The 19,688-nt window shown below is 41.4% G+C and overlaps 1 protein-coding gene across 4 annotated transcripts in view; it reads left to right on the plus strand.

Annotated features, from left to right (window-relative positions):
* The window catches only part of cblb (Cbl proto-oncogene B, E3 ubiquitin protein ligase), a 160,797-nt gene that overhangs the window by 71,564 nt on the left and 69,545 nt on the right, over nt 1-19,688 (plus strand). For 3 of the 4 annotated variants that reach the window (XM_029629945.2, XM_029629948.2, XM_029629944.2), the window contains 2 exons: nt 9,102-9,239; nt 16,325-16,412. In XM_029629945.2, coding sequence (XP_029485805.1) covers nt 9,102-9,239; nt 16,325-16,412 — 226 coding nt within the window. The remainder of the gene's footprint in view (nt 1-9,101; nt 9,240-16,324; nt 16,413-19,688) is intronic. The other variant, XM_029629947.2, reaches the window with a different exon arrangement.

The raw sequence follows: 19,688 nt of genomic DNA on the forward strand, positions 1-19,688 counted from the left end.
TAAATTGGTCAGATATAGGCAGAGCTTGTTGCTGGCATGTCATGCCTAAATTGGCTAATCATGCAAATTAAAAATAATTAAAGTAGCTGCCAATATCAGTAGGTTTTGTGATGAATGAGCCATCTGATTCAATGAATGATGGAGCTGAGTTTGCCCAAAATGTTATTTAAGTTCTTCTAAAGTTTTTACTATCATTGTTTATGTCATTTATCTTTGTTTCATAGTGTAGTTCTTTTTATTTAGTTTTGTCACATGATTTCTCAATTTTCCGTACAATCAGTTGTGCAGTCAATTCCTCATCAATCTTCAGGGATTTAACAGTTTTTACAGTCATTTTCTTAACCTTTCTGGTGCAGGCATTCCGCTAGCGACCCACCTCGACAACATCCGGTGAAATTTCAGAGCGCCAAATTCAAAATACAGAAATAGTCATAATAAACATTAATAAAAAATACATGTGTTATTGTCACGGCTGTCGGTGGAAGAAGGTGAGGACCAAAGCGCAGCGTGGTACTTGTTCATATTATTTATTTAAACTGAACAAGATCAAACAAAGAAACAAAAAGCACAACCGAAACAGCTCCGTCAGGTGCAAAAAACACACTAAACAGAAAGTATAATCACCCACAACTCAAAGGTGAAAACAGGCTGCCTAAGTATGGTTCTCAATCAGGGACAACGATGACAGCTGCCTCTGATTGAGAACCATACCAGGCCAAACACAGAAATACCAAATCATAGAAAAAGGAACATAGACTGCCCACCCAACTCACGCCCTGACCATACTAAAACAAAGACATGACAAAAGAACTAAGGTCAGAACGTGACAGTTATACATTGACTTAAAGATGAACTTCTTGTTAATCCAGCCGCCTTGTCAGATTTCAAAAGGCTTTACGGCGAAAGCATACCAAATCAAATCAAATCAAATGTTATTTGTCACATACACATGGTTAGCAGATGTTAATGCGAGTGTAGCGAAATGCTTGTGCTTCCAGTTCTGACAATGCAGTAATAACCAACAAGTAATCTAGCTAACAATTCCAAAACTACTACCTTATAGACGCAAATGTAAGGGGATAAAGAATATGTACATAAAGATATATGAATGAGTGATGGTACAGAGCGGCATAGGCAAGATACAGTAGATGGTATTGAGGGCAGTATATACATATGATGAGTATGTAAACAAAGTGGCATAGTTATACATGTATTACATAAAGATGCAGTAGATGATATAGAGTACAGTATATACATATACATATATATTTTTTAACCTTTATTTAACCAGGCAAGTCAGTTAAGAACACATTCTTATTTTCAATGACGGCCTGGGAACAGTGGGTTAACTGCCTGTTCAGGGGCAGAACGACAGATTTGTACCTTGTCAGCTCGGGGGTTTGAACTCGCAACCTTCCGGTTACTAGTCCAACGCTCTAACCACTAGGCTACGCTGCCACCCCTTTGAGATGAATAATGTAGGGTATGTAAACATTATATTAGGTAGCATTGTTTAAAGTGACTAGTGATATATTTTACATAATTTCCCATCAATTCCCATTATTAAAGTGGCTGGAGTTGAGTCAGTGTGTTGGCAGCAACCACTCAATGTTAGTGGTGGCTGTTTAACAGTCTGATGGCCTTGAGATAGAAGCTGTTTTTCAGTCTCTCGGTCCCAGCTTTGATGCACCTGTACTGACCTCGCCTTCTGGATGATAGCGGGGTGAACAGGCAGTGGCTCAGGTGGTTGTTGTCCTTGATGATCTTTATGGCCTTCCTATGACATCGGGTGGTGTAGGTGTCCTGGAGGGCAGGTAGTTTGCCCCCGGTGATCACTACCCTCTGGAGAGCCTTACGGTTGTGGGCGGAGCAGTTGCCGTACCAGGCGGTGATACAGCCTGACAGGATGCTCTCGATTGTGCATCTGTAGAAGTTTGTGAGTGCTTTTGGTGACAAGCCGAATTTCTTCAGCCTCCTGAGGTTGAAGAGGCGCTGCTGTGCCTTCTTCACGATGCTGTCTGTGTGGGTGGACCAATTCAGTTTGTCTGTGATGTGTACGCCGAGGAACTTAAAACTTACTACCCTCTCCACTACTGTTCCATCGATGTGGATAGGGGGGTGTTCCCTCTGCTGTTTCCTGAAGTCCACAATCATCTCCTTAGTTTTGTTGACGTTGAGTGTGAGGTTATTTTCCTGACACCACACTCCGAGGGCCCTCACCTCCTCCCTGTAGGCCGTCTCGTCGTTGTTGGTAATCAAGCCTACCACTTTTGTGTCGTCCGCAAACTTGATGATTGAGTTGGAGGCGTGCGTGGCCACGCAGTCGTGGGTGAACAGGGAGTACAGGAGAGGGCTCAGAACGCACCCTTGTGGGGACCCAGTGTTGAGGATCAGCGGGGTGGAGATGTTGTTGCCTACCCTCACCACCTGGGGGCGGCCCGTCAGGAAGTCCAGTACCCAGTTGCACAGGACGGGGTCGAGGCCCAGGGTCTCGAGCTTGATGACGAGCTTGGAGGGCACTATGGTGTTAAATGCCGAGCTGTAGTCGATGAACAGCATTCTCACATAGGTATTCCTCTTGTCCAGATGGGTTAGGGCAGTGTGCAGTGTGGTTGAGATTGCATCGTCTGTGGACCTATTTGGGCGGTAAGCAAATTGGAGTGGGTCTAGGGTGTCAGGTAGGGTGGAGGTGATATGGTCCTTGACTAGTCTCTCAAAGCACTTCATGATGACGGAAGTGAGTGCTAGTCGTTTAGCTCAGTTACCTTAGCTTTCTTGCGATTATCTGAGGACAGCGCCCCGCTATGAAAAGCATACAAACATTTTACAACCAAGTAAAGATATTACAAAAGTCAGAAATAGCGATCAAATAAAATTAATCACTTAGCTTTGAAGATCTTCATATGGTTGCAGTCCCAAGAGTCCCAGCTACACAATAAATGTTCATTTTGTTTGATAAAGTCCCTCTTTATATCCCAAAAACAAAGCATGCAGACGAATACATCCTAATAGTACCGGTAAAGTTTGTCGAAACATGTCAAACGATGTTTATAATTAATCCTCAGGTTGTTAATTGTCTAAATAATCGATAATATTTCAACCGGACAATAGCGTATTCAATAGAAAGGAAAAACAACGAAGGGCGTGCACTCTGTCATGCGCACAAACCAGCACTGCATGATTCTACAGTCCACTGACAGAAAGGTCTCATTCTTCTTAATTTTTCAGAAAACAAGCCTGAAACAATGTCTAAAGATTGTTGACATCTTGTGGAAGCCATAGGAACTGCAATCTGGGTCCTAACCCATTAGATACTCTATAGGCATTCAATTGAAAATTGCCAAATCAAAAAAATCCCACTTCCTGGATCGATTTTCCTCAGGTTTTCGCCTGCCATATCAGTTCTGTTATACTCACAGACATTATTTTAACAGTTTTGGTACCTTTAGAGTTTTTTCTATCCAAATCTACCAATTATATGCATACCCTAACTTCTGGGCCTGAGTAACAGGCAGTTTACTTTGGGCACGCTTCTCATCCAGATGTCAAAATACTGCCCCCAAGCCATAAGAAGTTAATGGGTGCATGCTTATTAGTAATTGGGATAAGCAATTTCATAAATGTGTAAAGTGAAGCGTCTGGTTGGTCCACATTACGCACCACGGACCAACAAATATTCTTTACATCAGGAATCACTACAGAACTTCTTGTATTGGTTTTCCTAGATATGGCTACTATATTGTGATCACTACATCCAATGGATTTTGATACAGCTTTAAAGCAAATTTCTTCAGCATTAGTAAAGATGTGATCAATACATGTTGATGATTTCCTTCCTGTGCTGTTTGTCACCCCCCCCTTAAAAGATTTAGATGCACTACTGTTCCACTGGATGTCATAAGGTGAATGCACCAATTTGTAAGTCGCTCTGGATAAGAGCGTCTGCTAAATGACTTAAATGTAAATGTAAATGTAACTACCCTGGTAGGTTTACTGGTAACCAGAACCAGGTTGCACTAGTTACAGTTTGAAGCTTTGTCTTGAGTGGATTGATGCCCTAATAAAAGCCCGTCAATATTTAAATCACCCAGGAAAATATACTTTTCTCTTGATTTCACATATATTTTCAAACATGTTATCCAGATACTGACTGTTAGTCCTTGGTGGTCTGTAGCAGCTTCCTATAACGACACAGGGCGAGACCCAGATGCGTTCGTGGGAGGCAGATGGTTTGAGTCTCTGATATTTATTGCAATACAAGGGGCAGGCAATAGACAGGGCAAGGACAGGCAGAAGTTCATTAACTAGGTCAGATTCCGAAAGGTACAGGGGGGCAGGCAGGCTCGAGGTCAGGGCAGGCAGGGCAGGTCAGAACCCGGGAGGGCTAGAAAACAGGAGCACAGAAAAACATGCTGGTAGGCTTGACAAGACAAGACAAACTGGCAACAGACAGAGTACACAAGTATAAATACACTGGGGATAATGGGGAAGATGGGTGATACCTGGAGAGGGGTTGAGGACCACGATCAGAGACAATGTCGACAGGGAGTCCATGGATTCCGAAGACGTGCTGCACCATGAGCTGGTCCGTCTCCTTAGCTGAAGGTAACTTGGGGAGAGGGATGAAATGGGTGGCTTTACATAACCTATCCACTACTGTCAGGATAGTGGTGTTGCCATCAGACTATGGAAGCCCAGTGACAAAATCCAGGGATACATAAAACCAGGGGCGATGAGGAACAGGGAGGGATTGAAGGAGTCCAGCCAGAGCTTGCCGCGGAGTCTTATTCTGAGCACACACCGTGCATGCGGCAACAAAGGCTGAGACGTCAGGAACAATAGTGGGCCACCAGAAGCATTGTCCGAGGAAGGCCAGGGTCCAACGGGAGCTGGGATGGCAGGTAAGCTTGGAGGAATGAGCCCATTCCAGGACCTGAGATCGGGCCGAATCAGGGACAAACATTCGGTTAGCCAGGGCTCCCCCCTGACATTCTTAGACCCTGGGTGGTAGGTGATGGTGAAGTTGAACCTGGTGAATAACAGGGCCCAACGGATCTGCCTAGAATTAAGGTGCATGGCGGTGTGGAGATATTCTAAAAACTTATGATCAGTCCACGCCAAAAATTGATATTCCGCCCCTTCCAGCCAGTGCACCCGCTCTTTCAACGCAATCTTGATCCATTCAACATGTCACGGAGCACATCGTTGACCAGAGCCTGGAACACTGCGGGAGCGTTGGTGAGTCCAAACGGCATGACCAGGTACTCATAGTGTTCACTAACTGTGTTGAAAGCCGTCTTCCACTCGTCTCCTTCGCGTATCCGAACTAGGTGGTAGGCATTCCGAAGGTCCAACTTGGAAAAACATGGTGGCCCCTGGAGAGGTTTGAAAGCCAAGGAGAGGAGTGGTAGAGGGTAGTGATTCTTCACCGTGATATCATTGAGGCCCCGGTAGTTGATACATGGACGCAGGGTCTTGTCCTTTTTTTCCACAAAGAATAACCCTGTGCTGGCAGGGGAGGCAGAAGGACGAATGCTCCCAGCAGCCAGAGTCCTCAATGTACTCCTCCATGGCCTTGGTTTCAGGGCCAGACAGGGAATATAGCCCCCCACGAGGCGGTGTTGTGCCCGGGAGGAGATCAATAGCACAATCGTTGGGATGGTGCAGAGGGAGGGAGGTGACGCGAGCCTTGTTGAACACCTCCAGGAGGTCCTGGTATTCCGCGGGAATGGGGGAGAAATCCAAGCATTTACCAGAGCCTGCGGGAGAACGTCCTGTGCCGCCTTAAGGCAATGTGAGTGGCAGAACGAGCTCCAAACCAGGAGGGAACCAGTGGTCTTACGGAGACCTTCCATAAGGCTCTGAAGTAGCTCCTCATGTTTTTCAATGGTGGCTCCTTGCAGGGAGACAGCGTTGCGGAGCCGGTCCGAGGCTGCTGGGTCAGTCATGGCCAGTTTCACACTATAACAACACAGGGCGAGACCCAGATGCAGACACAGGAGGCAGATTGTTTGAGCCTCTGATATTTATTAGAATACAAGGGGCAGGCAATAGGCAGGTCGAGGACAGGCAGAAGTTCATTAACCTGTTGAGTGTAGGGGGCAGTATTTTGATGTTTGGATGAAAAACATACCCAAATTAAACGGCCTATTTCTCAGGCCCAGAAGCTAGAATATGCATATAATTGGCAGATTAGGATAGAAAACACTCTAAAGTTACCACAACTGTCAAAATATTGTCTGTGAGTATAACAGAACTGATATTGCAGGTGAAAACCTGAGGAAAATCCAACTTGGAAGTGCCTCTTATTTTCAAACCTCCCTGTTCCATTGCATGCCTTCCCTCCATTTAAAGGGATATCAACCAAATCCCTTTCCCTATGGCTTCCACATGGTGTGAACACTCTTTAGACATAGTTTCAGCCTTTTATTCTGAAAAATGAGCGAGAATGATCACATTGCGTCAGTGGACGGCTGGGTGTCCCCAGAGTTTTACATGCGCCAACAGCTTGGAGCAGACATTTTTTCTCTCTCTCTCTCTTATTGAAAAAGCTACGGTCTGGTTGAAATATGATCTTATGAAATTATTTATTGTAAAAACAACCAGAGGTTTGATTATAAAAAACGTTTGACATGTCTCTACGGACTTTACGGATACTATTTGGAATTTCATCTGCCCCGTCGTGACCGCTCGAGCCTGTGGATTACTAAACAAAATGCGCCAACCAAATGGAGGTTTTTGGATATGAAAATAATCTTTATCGAACAAAAGGAACATTTATTGTGTAACTGGGAGTCTCGTGATTGCAAACATCCGAAGATCATCAAAGGTAAGCGATTCATTTAATTGCTTTTCTGACTTTCGTGACCAATCTACTTTGCTGCTAGCTGTTTGTAATGTTTTGTCTGCTGAGAGAGATGTCCTTACATTAACGCTTGGTTTGCTTTCGCTGTAAAGCTTTTTTGAGATCTGACACGCCAGGTGGATTAACAACGAGCTAAGCTGTGTTTTGCTATATTGCACTTGTGATTTCATGAAAATGTTATATTTGTAGTAATTTAATTTGAATTTGGCACAGGTATAAATACATGGGGAAGATGGGCAACATCTGGAAGGGGGTGGAGACAAGCACAAAGACAGGTGAAACAGTTCAGGGTGTGACAGTTTCCCACCAGAATGGGCTTTAGGTGGGGCAGATGAACCTGTAGCCATATTACTTCAACAGTATTTAACACAAGATCCTCTCTAAGCTTTACAGGAAAGTGGTTCTGAATATGAATGGCCACACCTCCACCTTCTGTCTTTTCGGTAGGTCTTATAACCATGTATTGCTACCACTCTATCATCAAAGGTGTTATCTAAGTGAGTTTCAGAGATTATATGAGAGACTATGAATGTCATCTGTTACTAGCAAATGATTGATTTCATGAACTTTCTTCAGATACATATGTTAACATGGGCTATTTTTAGCACTTTTCTGGGATGATTGATGGTTTTGTATTGCTTTACTAGGAAGGTAAAAAAAAAGTTATAGGAAAACCCACCTCAGTCTTCTGAAAATCTAACCCTAGGATAGAGTTTTATTTTTCAACGGTTCTATTACCCAAATTGTAATGCCAAAGACACACCAGAATGGCTTTCCAGGAGGTGTTGATTGTTCCTGAATGTTCCAGTCTCCATTTTGACTTAAACCTGCTTTAAAAAACAGAGACAATGTTTTAATATTGCTGTCCATCCATAATTCCCAAATTTACTGAGCTTAAGCAATTTTAACAAAAACTATGTATATACTGTACACTGAAGGTATTACACATTAGAAACACCTTCCTAATATTGCATTGCACTCCGTTGTTGACCTCAGAACAGCCTCCATTGGCCAGGGACTGGTCTCTACAAGGTGTCTAAAGCGTTCCACAGGGATGGTGGCCTGCGACCAGAGAACACGTTTCCACTGCTCTAGAGTGCAAAGGTCCAGCCAATGCTTGACATTGCTCATGGTGATCTTAGGCTTTTGTGCGGCTGCTCGGCCAAGGAAACTTGTTTCATGAAGCTCCCTACGAACAGTTATTGTACTGACATTTCTTCCAGAGGCAGTTTGGAACTCAGTAGTTAGTTTTACAACAGAGAACAGAACATTTTTATGCGCTATGTTCTGTGAGCTTGTGTGTCCTACCACTTCGCGGTTGAGCCGTTGTTTCTCCTAGATGTTTCCACCTCACAATAACAGCACTTACAGTTGAACTGACATGTTGGAAAGGCATCTTATGACAGTGCCACATTGAAAGTCACTGAGCTCTTCAGTAAGGCCATTCTACTGCCAATGTTTGTCTATGGAGATTGCATGGCTGTGTGCTCTATATTTTACCCCTGCCAGCAATGGATGTGGCTGAAGTAGCCGAATCCACTCATTTGTATTTATTATGGAACCCCATTAGCTGCTGCTCTTCCTGGGGTCCGGCAAAATTAAGGCAGATATACAATTTAAAAAATATTACAATACGTTCATTACAGAATTCAAAGCTGTTTTATTCAGTTTGTGCACGCACTAACAGATCAGTCGATAGATTTAATTAATCCTGTGCCAAGAAGAGACGAATTAGGCTATGTGTTCCACCGGTATGCTGTAGTCCATTGGGAGAACGAGCGAAAGAGCAGGTTAAAGTAAGCAGACACGCTGGGTTTAATTCAGACAAAGTGTGAATCTACACTCATAAAAGATAAACACACATATAAAATAATCTTTCATGCTTGTCAATTAATGGAGAATTAATGCAAATATGGCAATGCGTTCACAGGTTCAGACGCTGCCCGTTCTAATCAATGATAATAAAATCACATATCACCACGTATAATGTGCTCAAAATGTGTAATTCCAATTTAACATAGATTTTTTTTGTTGAAAACAGCAATGTTTTAGTGACGTGTGAATATCTGACCCAGAATGTGGTCAAATTATGAACTTTTTGTTGAAATAATGTCTATTTTTTCAGTTCTTTAAAAATGGCCTTTTTGGAGATACAAGGTTTCCATCCGACAGTGACAATATTACTGTTTTCATGTTTGATTTGTCTGACCTCCCTGTTTCCCATCTCGCATTCTAGCTACATCTTCAGACAAAGCTGCACACGACTGGGCCAGTGGGCCATTGGCTACGTCACCAACAGCGGGAACATCCTGCAGACCATCCCCCACAACAAGCCCCTCTTCCTGGCCCTCATCGACGGATGCAGGGAAGGCTTGTACGTAAAAACCTGGGAATTAAGTTCTTCACATTGCATTTTTCTGTAGCACAAGTTGCATTCCATCTAAATTCTAATCAAATAAATCTAGCTGAAGCATTCAAAATATACTGAAAACATCCAAATACATAATCTATACAGCTAAAAACAACAATGTGATGTCAAAACAAGTTTTCATTGAGTTTAAAGAAAGACTGCTTCATCAATTTACCTGATTTTGATAACCGTTACTTTGGACAAAATCAAGACGTGAGTATTCTTGTATAAACAATCTTAAATTACGGCTCAATTTGAGCAAATTTTGAATTTGCGATTATTTATGATTTATCACATCAAATCCTGTGATTAAGTCAATTAAATGTTTTTATCGTTTGACAGACCTAATTTAAAGACATGCATATATAAGAATTTTATTTTAAATGCTTATTTTCTGTGTATTTTTATATTTTCAAATATATTTTTGTATTTGGATTTATTATGGATCCCAATTAGCTGCTGGGGTCCAGTAAAAATTGTGGCAGTAATACAGTTGAAGTTGGAAGTTTACATGCACCTTAGCCAAATACATTTAAACTCAGTTTTTTTTATTTTTTTTTTTTACAATTCCTGACATTTAATCCTAGTGAAAATTCCCTGTCTTAGGTCAGTTAGGATCACCACTTTATTTTAAGAATGTGAAATGTCAGAATAATAGTAGAGAGAATGATTTATTTCAGCTTTTCCCAGTGGGTCAGAAGTTTACATAACACTCAATTAGTATTTGGTAGCATTGCCTTTAAATTGTTTAACTTGAGTCAAACGTTCGGGTAGCCTTCCACAGGCTTCCCACAATAAGTTGGGTGAATTTTGGCCCATTCCTCCTGACAGAGCTGGTGTAACTGAGTCAGGTTTGCAGGCCTCCTTGCTCGCACAGACTTTTTCAGTTCTGCCGTCACATTTTCTATAGGATTAAGGTCAGGGCTTTGTGATGGCCACTCCAATACATTGACTTTGTTGTCCTTAATCCATTTTGCCACAACTTTGGAAGTATGCTTGGGGTCATTGTCCATTTGGATGACCAATTTGCAACCAAGCCTGACTGATGTTGTGAGATGTTGCTTCAATATATCCACGTAATTTTCCTTCCTCATGATACCATCTATTTTGTGAAGTACACCAGTCCCTCTTGCAGCAAAGCACCCCCAAAACATGATGCTGCCACCCCAGTGCTTCATGGTTGGGATGGTGTTCTTCGGCTTGCAAGCCTCCCCCTTTTTCCTCCAAACATAACGATGGTCATTATGGCCAAACAGTTCTATTTTTGTTTCATCAGACCAGGGGACATTTCTCCAAAAAGTATGATCTTTGTCCCCATGTGCAAACCATAGTCGGGCTTTTTATGGAGGTTTTGGAGCAGTGGCTTCTTCCTTGCTGAGCGGCCTTTCAGGTTATGTCGATATAGGACTCGTTTTACTGTGGATATAGATACTTGTACCTGTTTCCTCCAGCATCTTCACAAGGTCCCCTGCTGTTGTTCTGGGATTGATTTGCACTTTTCGTACCAAAGTATGTTCATCTCTAGGAGACAGAACGCGTCTCCCTCCTGAGCGGTATGATGGCTGTGTGGTCCCATGGTGTTTATACTTGCGTATTATTGTTTGTACAGATGAACGTGGTACCTTCAGGCATTTGGAAATTGCTCCCAAGGATGAACCAGACTTGTGGAGGTCTACAATTTTTTTCTGCTGTCTTGGCTGATTTAAAAAAAAAAATCCCATGATGTCAAGCAAGGAGGCACTGAGTTTGAAGGTAGGCCTTGAAATACATGCACAGGTACACCTCCAATTGACTCAAATTATGTCAATTAGCCTATCAGAAGCTTCTAAAGCCATGACATCATTTTCTTGGAATTTTCCAAGCTGTTTAAAGGCACAGTCAACTTAGTGTATGTAAACTTCTGACACACTGGAATTGTGATACAGTGAATTATAAGTGAAATAATCTGTCTGTAAACAATAGTTTGAAAAATGACTTGTGTCAGCGGCAGGGACTGGGAGACTAGTCAGAAACAATTGAAAGATGAATGGAGAAGTAATGAGATCCTTGATGAAAACCTGCTCCAGAGCGCTCAGGACCTCAGACTGAGGCGAAGGTTCACCTTCCAACAAGACAACAACACTAAGCACACAGCCAAGACAACGCAGGAGTGACTTCGAGACAAGTATCTTGATGTCCTTAAGTGGCCCAGCCAGAGCCCGGACTTGAACCCGATCGAACATCTCTGGTGAGACCTGAAAATAGTTGTGCAGTGACGCTCCCCATCCAAACTGACAGAGCTTGAGAGGATCTGCAGAGAAGAATGGGATAAACTCCCCAAATACAGGTGTGCCAAGCTTTTTGCATCATACCCAACGAGACTTGAGGCAGTATTCGCTGCCAAAGGTGCTTCAACAAAGTACTGAGTAAAGGGTCAGAATACTTATGTAAATGTCATATTTCAGTTTTTGTGATTATGGAGTATTGTGTGTAGTTTGATGTGAAAAAAAAACATTTGATCAATTTTAGAATAAGGCTGTAACATAACAAAATGTGGAAAAAGTGAAGGGGTCTGAATACTTTCCAAATGCACTGTATGTTATGTGTGTGTGACTCTTCACAGTCCTCGCTGTTCCATAGTGTGTATTTGTATCTGTTTTTTAAATTTGATTTTATTGCTTGCGTGAGTTACTTGATGTGGATTAGAGTTCCATGTAGCCATGGCTCTGTTTAGTACTGTGCACTTGTCATCTTAGGGATTTGATCTTGCAACCTTTTGGTTACTAGTCCAAAGTAGCCGCCCGTTTTGGAGGTGTTCAGAACAAGGTTAAGGGGAGAGAAAGCTTGTTCGACACTAAGAAAGTTTTGTTGTAGAGCATTTAACACAAAATCCAGGGAGGGGCCAGCTGAGTATAAGACTGTATCACCTGTATATACAGTATATCACAAAAGTGAGTACACCCCTCACATTTTTGTAAATATTTGAGTATATCTTTTCATGTGAGAACACTGAAGAAATGACACTTTGCTACAATGTAGTAGTGAGTGTACAGCTTGTATAACAGTGTAAATTTGCTGTCCCCTCAAAATAACTCAACACACAGCCATTAATGCCTAAACCGCTGGCAACAAAAGTGAGTGCACCCCTAAGTAAACGAATGTCACTTCATGTGTACCTTTTGATAGAGGCGCGTAACCAGAAAACTAGTGTCAGTTTGCTCCTGCATTGAACACAGATCATTCTGTCTTCAATTTGATCGATTATATACGTTTAGAAATACCTACAGTTTTATTACAAAAGTAGTTTGAAATGTTTTGAAGTTTACAGGTAACTTTTGAGATATTTTGTAATGACGTTGCGTAAGTTGGAAGCAGTGTTTTTCTGGATCAAACGTGCCAAATAAATGGACATTTTGGATAGATATCGACGGAATTAATCGAACAAAAGGACCATTTGTGATGTTTATGCGACATGTAGGAGTGCCAACAAAAGAAGCTCGTCAAAGGTAAGACATGATATATATTTTATTTCTGCTTTTTGTGTCGCGCCTGCAGAGTTGAAATAATAGCATCTTATGCTTTCACCGAAAAGCCTTTTTGAAATCTGACATGATGACTGGATTCACAACGAGTGTAGCTTTAATTTGCTATCTTGCATGTGTAATTTAATGAAAGTTTGATTTTTATAGAAATGTATTTGCATTTTCCCTGGCTATTGGCCATGTGGGACGCAAGCGTCCCGCCTACCCCAGAGAGGTTAAGGCCATGCAACCTGAGTTGTAACCTGAGTGAGGTGCACATGAAACAGTACATAAACAGATGCATGCGCCATATTTTTATGTGGATGCGCCATATATTTATGTGGTGGACACTTGATACTGTTAAATTCTCATTTTCAGAGTAAATAACTCACGGACACCTAGAAGCTTAACCAAGTTTAATTCTTCCCAAAGGGTTGATACAGCTGGATTCAGACAAACCAACATTTCACACAAGCACTGATATTCTTTTTCTTTAATCCTTTCTCCTAAGCTGAGTCTCCTCCTCCACAACTGAACAGCCAATGCATCTCTGTTGCTAGACAGAACCTTAGTGATTGATATCTGTTCTTCCTCACTTCATCTAACCTGACCTCTACCCCAAAGTGCTCACTCCTCCCCAACTCAAGGCTTTCATGTTTATTGATACCAGACTGTGTCTCTTCTCCTCCCAGAGTATCTCTGATGGCCAGCAATAACATATCCTGACATAATGTAAACATTATACATCTCCCTCTCTCCCTCAGTGACATTGTTAGTTTCTAAGATCTCCACCCGTCTCCCCTTATCAATGCCTGCCACATGTAATCTCTTCCTTGCACTCAACACATTCCAAGCTTAGCGTAACAAACTTCTTCGTCTGATGAGGAGTAGGATAGATCGGACCAAAATGCAGCGTGGTATGTGTCCATGTTACATTTATTACAACTGAACGCAAAATAACAAACTTGAAACAACGAAAATCAAAACAGTTCTGTATGGTGAAAACACAGACACAGAAAACAACTACCCACAACCCATAGTGGGAAAACAGGCTGCCTAAGTATGGTTCTCAATCAGACACAACGACAGACAGCTGTCCCTGATCCAGAACCATACCCGGCCAAAAACACAGAAATACAAAAACATAGAAAAATGAAAATAAAACGCCCACCCTAGTCACACCCTGGCCTAACCAAAATAGAGAATACATAGCCTCTCTATGGCCAGGGCGTGACACTTAGTTGCACACACTATATACCTTCCTCCTATAACCCTTAACCTCTGGTGTAGACCCTCAACCTTAGCACTCCATCAGTGACATGAATAAGTATATTTTATATTCTCAGAACCCAACAATATGGTCACATGATATTGTTGTGGTATGTAACAAAATCATGTTACGACCACACATATCAATATTCATTTTATATATCAATATTTTGCTAAGTCTTGCTAAGTGGATGGATCTCTACAGAAGGTGTAAATGGTACAGCCAAATGGTTACTTGCATATTAGCAATATCAGAAATAGATAGTGTTAAAATAATACACAGTAGAAGAACGATATCAATAACAATATCAGTGATAGATGAGGTAGTTATATGTATACAATCAGGGGAAAAGTGGCTGAGCAGCAGGATAAAAAATAAAAAATTATAGCAGCAACGTATGGCATGTTAAGAGAGAGTCATTTGAATAGAGGCACTGCAGATAGTGCTGATGACTGGTCCGTCAGAACCACGCATGAACAAGGGAATCTATATTCGGAGAACCTGTTTCTGTCCTGCCCTTGACTTTGGTGCAGGGCATGTGATGTCCATAGCCTCTTCATCGCAAAACTCCCTGATCTTCTCAAAAAGATAAGTTTGTCTAGCTGTGTCCAGTCCAGGTGGGGCTCTGTACAGGCAGACCATCTATTTGTTGAAGCAATGGTGAATGGATGATCTCCGCATGTGTGGTTCCCACCGTAAAGCATGGAGTTGGAGGTGTGATGGGGTGGGGGTGCTTTGCTGGTTACAGTCAGTGGTTTATTTAGAATTCAAGGCACACTTAACCAGCATGGCTACCACAGCATTTTTAAGCGATACGCCATCCCATCTGGTTTGCACTTAGTGGGACTATAATTTGTTTTTCAACAGGACAATGACTCAACACACCTCCAGGCTGTGTAAGGGCTATTTGACCAAGAAGGAGAGTGATGTAGTGCTGCATCAGATGACCTGGCCTCCACAATCACCCGACCTCAACCCAATTGAGATGGTTTGGGATGAGTTTGACCGCAGAGTGAAGGAAAAGCAGCCACAAGTGCTCAGCATATGTGGGAACTCCTTCATGAGTGTTGGAAAAGCATGGTGGCTACTTTGAAGAATCTAAAATCTAAAATACATTTGGTTGGTTTAACACTTTTTTGGTTACTACAAGATTCCATATGTGTTATTTCATAGTATTGATGTCTTCATTATTCTACAATGTAGAAAATAGTAAAAATGAAAGAAAAACCCTTGAATGAGTAGGAGCATCCAAACTTTTGACTGGTACTGTATGTTTGGACTGCAATTCAGGTTTTATCTGCCAGTGTTATACATTGTGACATAAACTAAACCTTATTATTTTGCTTCTACTACAAATCTGCAATCATTGACGGGGTAGGGAGGGAATTGGGGCCTGCAATGCAAGTGCACATTTTGGGAGAAAGGTGGGGAATTGGGATGTAGCCATTTACACAGTCTTATTTCCTCTCTGTCTTGACTGCTCAGGCAACGAGGGATGATTACCTCTGTAAATGTAGTTTGATCTCTTTCGCCACACTTGAGTGGTTTCAGTTCAGAGCGCCTTTGGGAGGCGAGCAAAGGTGGCCCACTTCTGCAAATATTCTAATGGAGGATTCCTAGGATACAATTATGCATGAAAGCACATTAGGCTCACGGCCTGTGTGTGTCGGTGGACAAAGCAGTCAGATCATGGGGACTCGATTTGGAGAGAGCACTTCATGACTTCACTCTTCATAGTGCTGTCTTAAGAAATGTATTGCGGTAAAATACAAATTGCAGAAACAAACTACCTTGGGCTCCCGAGTGGTGAAGTGGTCTAAGGCACTGCATCTCAGTGCTAGAGGTATCACTACAGACACCCTGGTTTGAATCCGGGCTGTATCACAACCAGACGTGATTGCGAGTCCCATAGGGCGGCGCACAATTGGCCCAGTGTCGCCCGGGTTTGGCTGGTGTAGGCCGACATTGTAGGATTTGTTCTTAACTGACTTGCCTAGTTAAATAAAGGTCACAAATGCATTCATGTGCCTTGCTGCATGAAACAAAAATATTTCGCCCAAAAAGTATTCTGTGTAAGGATAATGCCAAGTCTCTTAAAGTGGTCCTAATTTGAGATGCCATGCAATGTCATTTTTATGACTGTGTTATGAAGATGTTTGATAATAGATGTTCAATTTAGCTTGTTGTGCCTTCTGTGACATCTCTGTATCGTTCTTAGTTTTTGTCAGCAGTCTGCAAGGAATGCTGGGATATCTAAGCTGTCTCTCTTCTGTCCCCAGCTACTTGTTTCCTGACGGACGCAGCTACAACCCTGACCTTAAAGGCTTGTGTGAACCCACCATCCATGATCACATTAAAGTCACACAGGTCAGTGTGTGTGTGTGGGGTGTGTGTGTGAGAGAGAGAAAGAATATTGCATTTTTGCAAATTGCATTTGTGTCCCACCCAGCCGCCGGACAGGCTGTTTTGATTCTGCAACAATTGTTTTCTAAAGCCAGTGTGACATGTTGAATTAGTTTTCTTCCTATGAATTTGGCTCTAGCGTTGGTTTGGGCTATTAGCTATTATGAACCCATCACTGAAAGCTAACACTCTCAGGAACATGTGTTGTGTTCTGTTTTCCTCTAAAACGCTCACAGGTCACACAGGACTCGTTAGAAGGGATAATCACACAAAATGACTGGGGGACATAAATTGAATGCAATTGTGATCTTGTTCCTATGAATTTGGTTCTAGCGTTGGAACGGGCTATTTAAGCAATAAGGCACAAGATGGAGTGATGTATCAGGAATACAGTCACAGGTAAATGGTGTTGTGACTGTATTTACCTTTGACTGTATTCATGATGCAGCACTGACTCAAGTGCCTTATTGCTTTTATAAAACATTTACCAACATATTAAAACAACAATGAATTTTCATTAAAAACCTTATTTTGATAAGTAAATTCATACAATTTCAATCTTCCATCAGAGGAAATAGTCTGGACAGGTCTTTAGTTTGTTTGGTCATGTTGCTGCAGACACGCTCCAGTCATTAATTATTTTTAATTATTCTTAAAACCTCTCGCCAACAGCCAGTGAAATTTCAGGGCGCCAAATTAAAAACAACAGAAATTCCATAATTAAAATTCCTCAAACATACAAGTATTTTACACCATTTTAAAGATAAACTTCTTGTAAATCCAGCCACAGTGTCCGATTTCAAATAGGCTTTACAGCGAAAGCACACCAAACGATTATGTTAGGTCAGCAGCTAATCACAGAAAATCATACAGCCATTTTCCAGCCAAGGAGAGGGCTCACAAAAGTCAGAAATAGCGATTAAATTAATCACTAACCTTTCATGATCTTCATAAGATGGCACTCACAGGACTTAATGTTACACAATAAATGTGTGTTTTGTTCGATAAAGTTAATCTTTATGTCCAAAAACCTCATTTGAAATTGGTGAGTTATGTTCAGAAATGCATTGTCTTAAACAAACATCCGGTGAAAGTGCAGAGAGCCACATCAAATTACAGAAATACTCATCATAAACATTGATAAAAGATACAGGTGTTATGCATTGAATTATAGATAAACTTCTCCTTAATGCAACCGCTGTGTCAGATTTCAAAAATGCTTTATGGCGAAAGCACACCTTGCGATTATGTTAGGTCAGCACCTAGCCACAGAAAAACATACAGCCATTTTCCAAAGAAGGAGAGGTGTTACAAAAGTCAGAAATAGCATTATAAATATTCACTTACCTTTGATGATCTTCATCAGAATGCACTCCCAGGAATCCCAGTTCCATATAAATGTTTGTTTTGTTCGATAAATTCCATCATTGATGTTCAAATACCTCCTTTTTGTTCACACGTTTAGTTCACAAATCCAAACTCACGAGGCGTGGGCAAGTCCAGGCGAAATTTCAGGCGAAAAGTCCAAAAAGTTATATTACAGTTCGGAGGAACATGTCAAACGATGTATAGAATCAATCTTTAGGATGATTTTATCATAAATCTTCAATAATGTTTCCACCGGACAATTCCTTTGTCTTTAGAAATGAAAAGAAACGCAGCTACCTCTCTCAGCCGTGCGCATAATTTAGCTCATGGCACTCTGCCTGACACCTGACTCAAACAGCTCTCATTCTCTCCCCCTTCACAGAAGAAGCCTGAAACAAGGTTATAAAGACTGTTGACATCTAGTGGAAGCCTTAGGAAGTGCAATATGACCCCATAGACACGGTATATTCAATAGGCAATGACTTGAAAAACTACAAACCTCAGATTTCCCACTTCCTATTTTCTTTTCTCAGGGTTTTGCCTGCCATATGATTACTGTTATACTCACAGACATCATTCAAACAGTTTTAGAAACTTCAGAGTGTTTTATATCCAAATCTACTAATTATATGCATATTCTAGCTTTTGGGCCTGAGTAGCAGGCAGTTTACTCTGGGCACCTTATTATCCAAGCTACTCAATACTGCCTCCCCAGTCCCAAAGAAGTTAAGAACTGTACCTTTTTTTTCCAAAAAAGGTCCTGAGCTAACTGCCTGTAGCTCAGGACCTGAAGCAAGGATATGAATATTATTGATGCCATTTGAAAGGAAGCACTTTGAAGTTTGTGGAAATGTGAAATTAATGTAGGAGAACATAACACATTAGATCTGGTAAACGATAATACAAACAAAAAAAACAGGCGTTTATAATTTTTTAAAATAATCTTTGAAATACAAGAGAAAGTCAATCATGTATAGTTTAGGCACAATTTAGATTTTGGCCACTAGATGGCAGCAGTGTTTGCGCAAAGTTTCAGATTGAGCCAGTGAAGCATGGCAATACTAGTCAATATTTTGTATCAAGTCTGCCCAAATGTGCCGAATTGGTCAATTGAAACATTTTCAAGTACGTGACTACAGAGAACATACAAAATTATATGGTAAAACAACATTTAAGTTTACACACTCCCAGGAATATCATACATGATGGATCATTAGCTTATACTTAAACTATGCTACATTTTATTTCTGGGACCCTCAGGATGACAAATCAGAGCAATATTACTGAATGTGAGTACATTATTTACCTTCAGAGGTGAATGTATTAAACCAGTTGCCGTGATAAAAGTTCTGCTGTTGTGCACTCTCCTCAAACAATAGCATGGCATTTTTTCACCCTAATAGCTACTGTAAATTGGACAATGCAGTTAGATTAACAAGAATGTAAGCGTTCTGCCCATATAAGATATGTCTATGTCTTGGAAAGGTTGCTTTTACTTACAACTGTCATGCTAATCACATTAGCGCATGTTAGCTCAACCATCCCGGAATAGGAACACCCATCCTGTAGAGGGCTGGTCTTCCATTCTAACAAAAGTGGTTGCTATGCAGGCTGACTAATGTTCTTGTCACTCCCAACTTCAGCTAACTCCGTCACGTCAAACATTGCACCTGGAATGACAGCCCACTAGCTGCATTTTCGTCTGTTTGAGCTTTTTTTATATTGTCATTTACTTTAAAATAATGATGATGATGGGTGATTTCGGCCTGGCTCAGAAAAGGTTTTGTCTCTTCTGGACACCTCTCTATTGTATTTCTATTTGTATTTATTATGGATAACCATTAGCTCCTGCCAAGACTCTTTCCAGGGTCC

The sequence above is a fragment of the Oncorhynchus nerka genome, linkage group LG23 (genome assembly GCF_034236695.1).
Source record: "Oncorhynchus nerka isolate Pitt River linkage group LG23, Oner_Uvic_2.0, whole genome shotgun sequence".
In the NCBI taxonomy this organism is placed as follows: Eukaryota; Metazoa; Chordata; class Actinopteri; order Salmoniformes; family Salmonidae; genus Oncorhynchus; species Oncorhynchus nerka.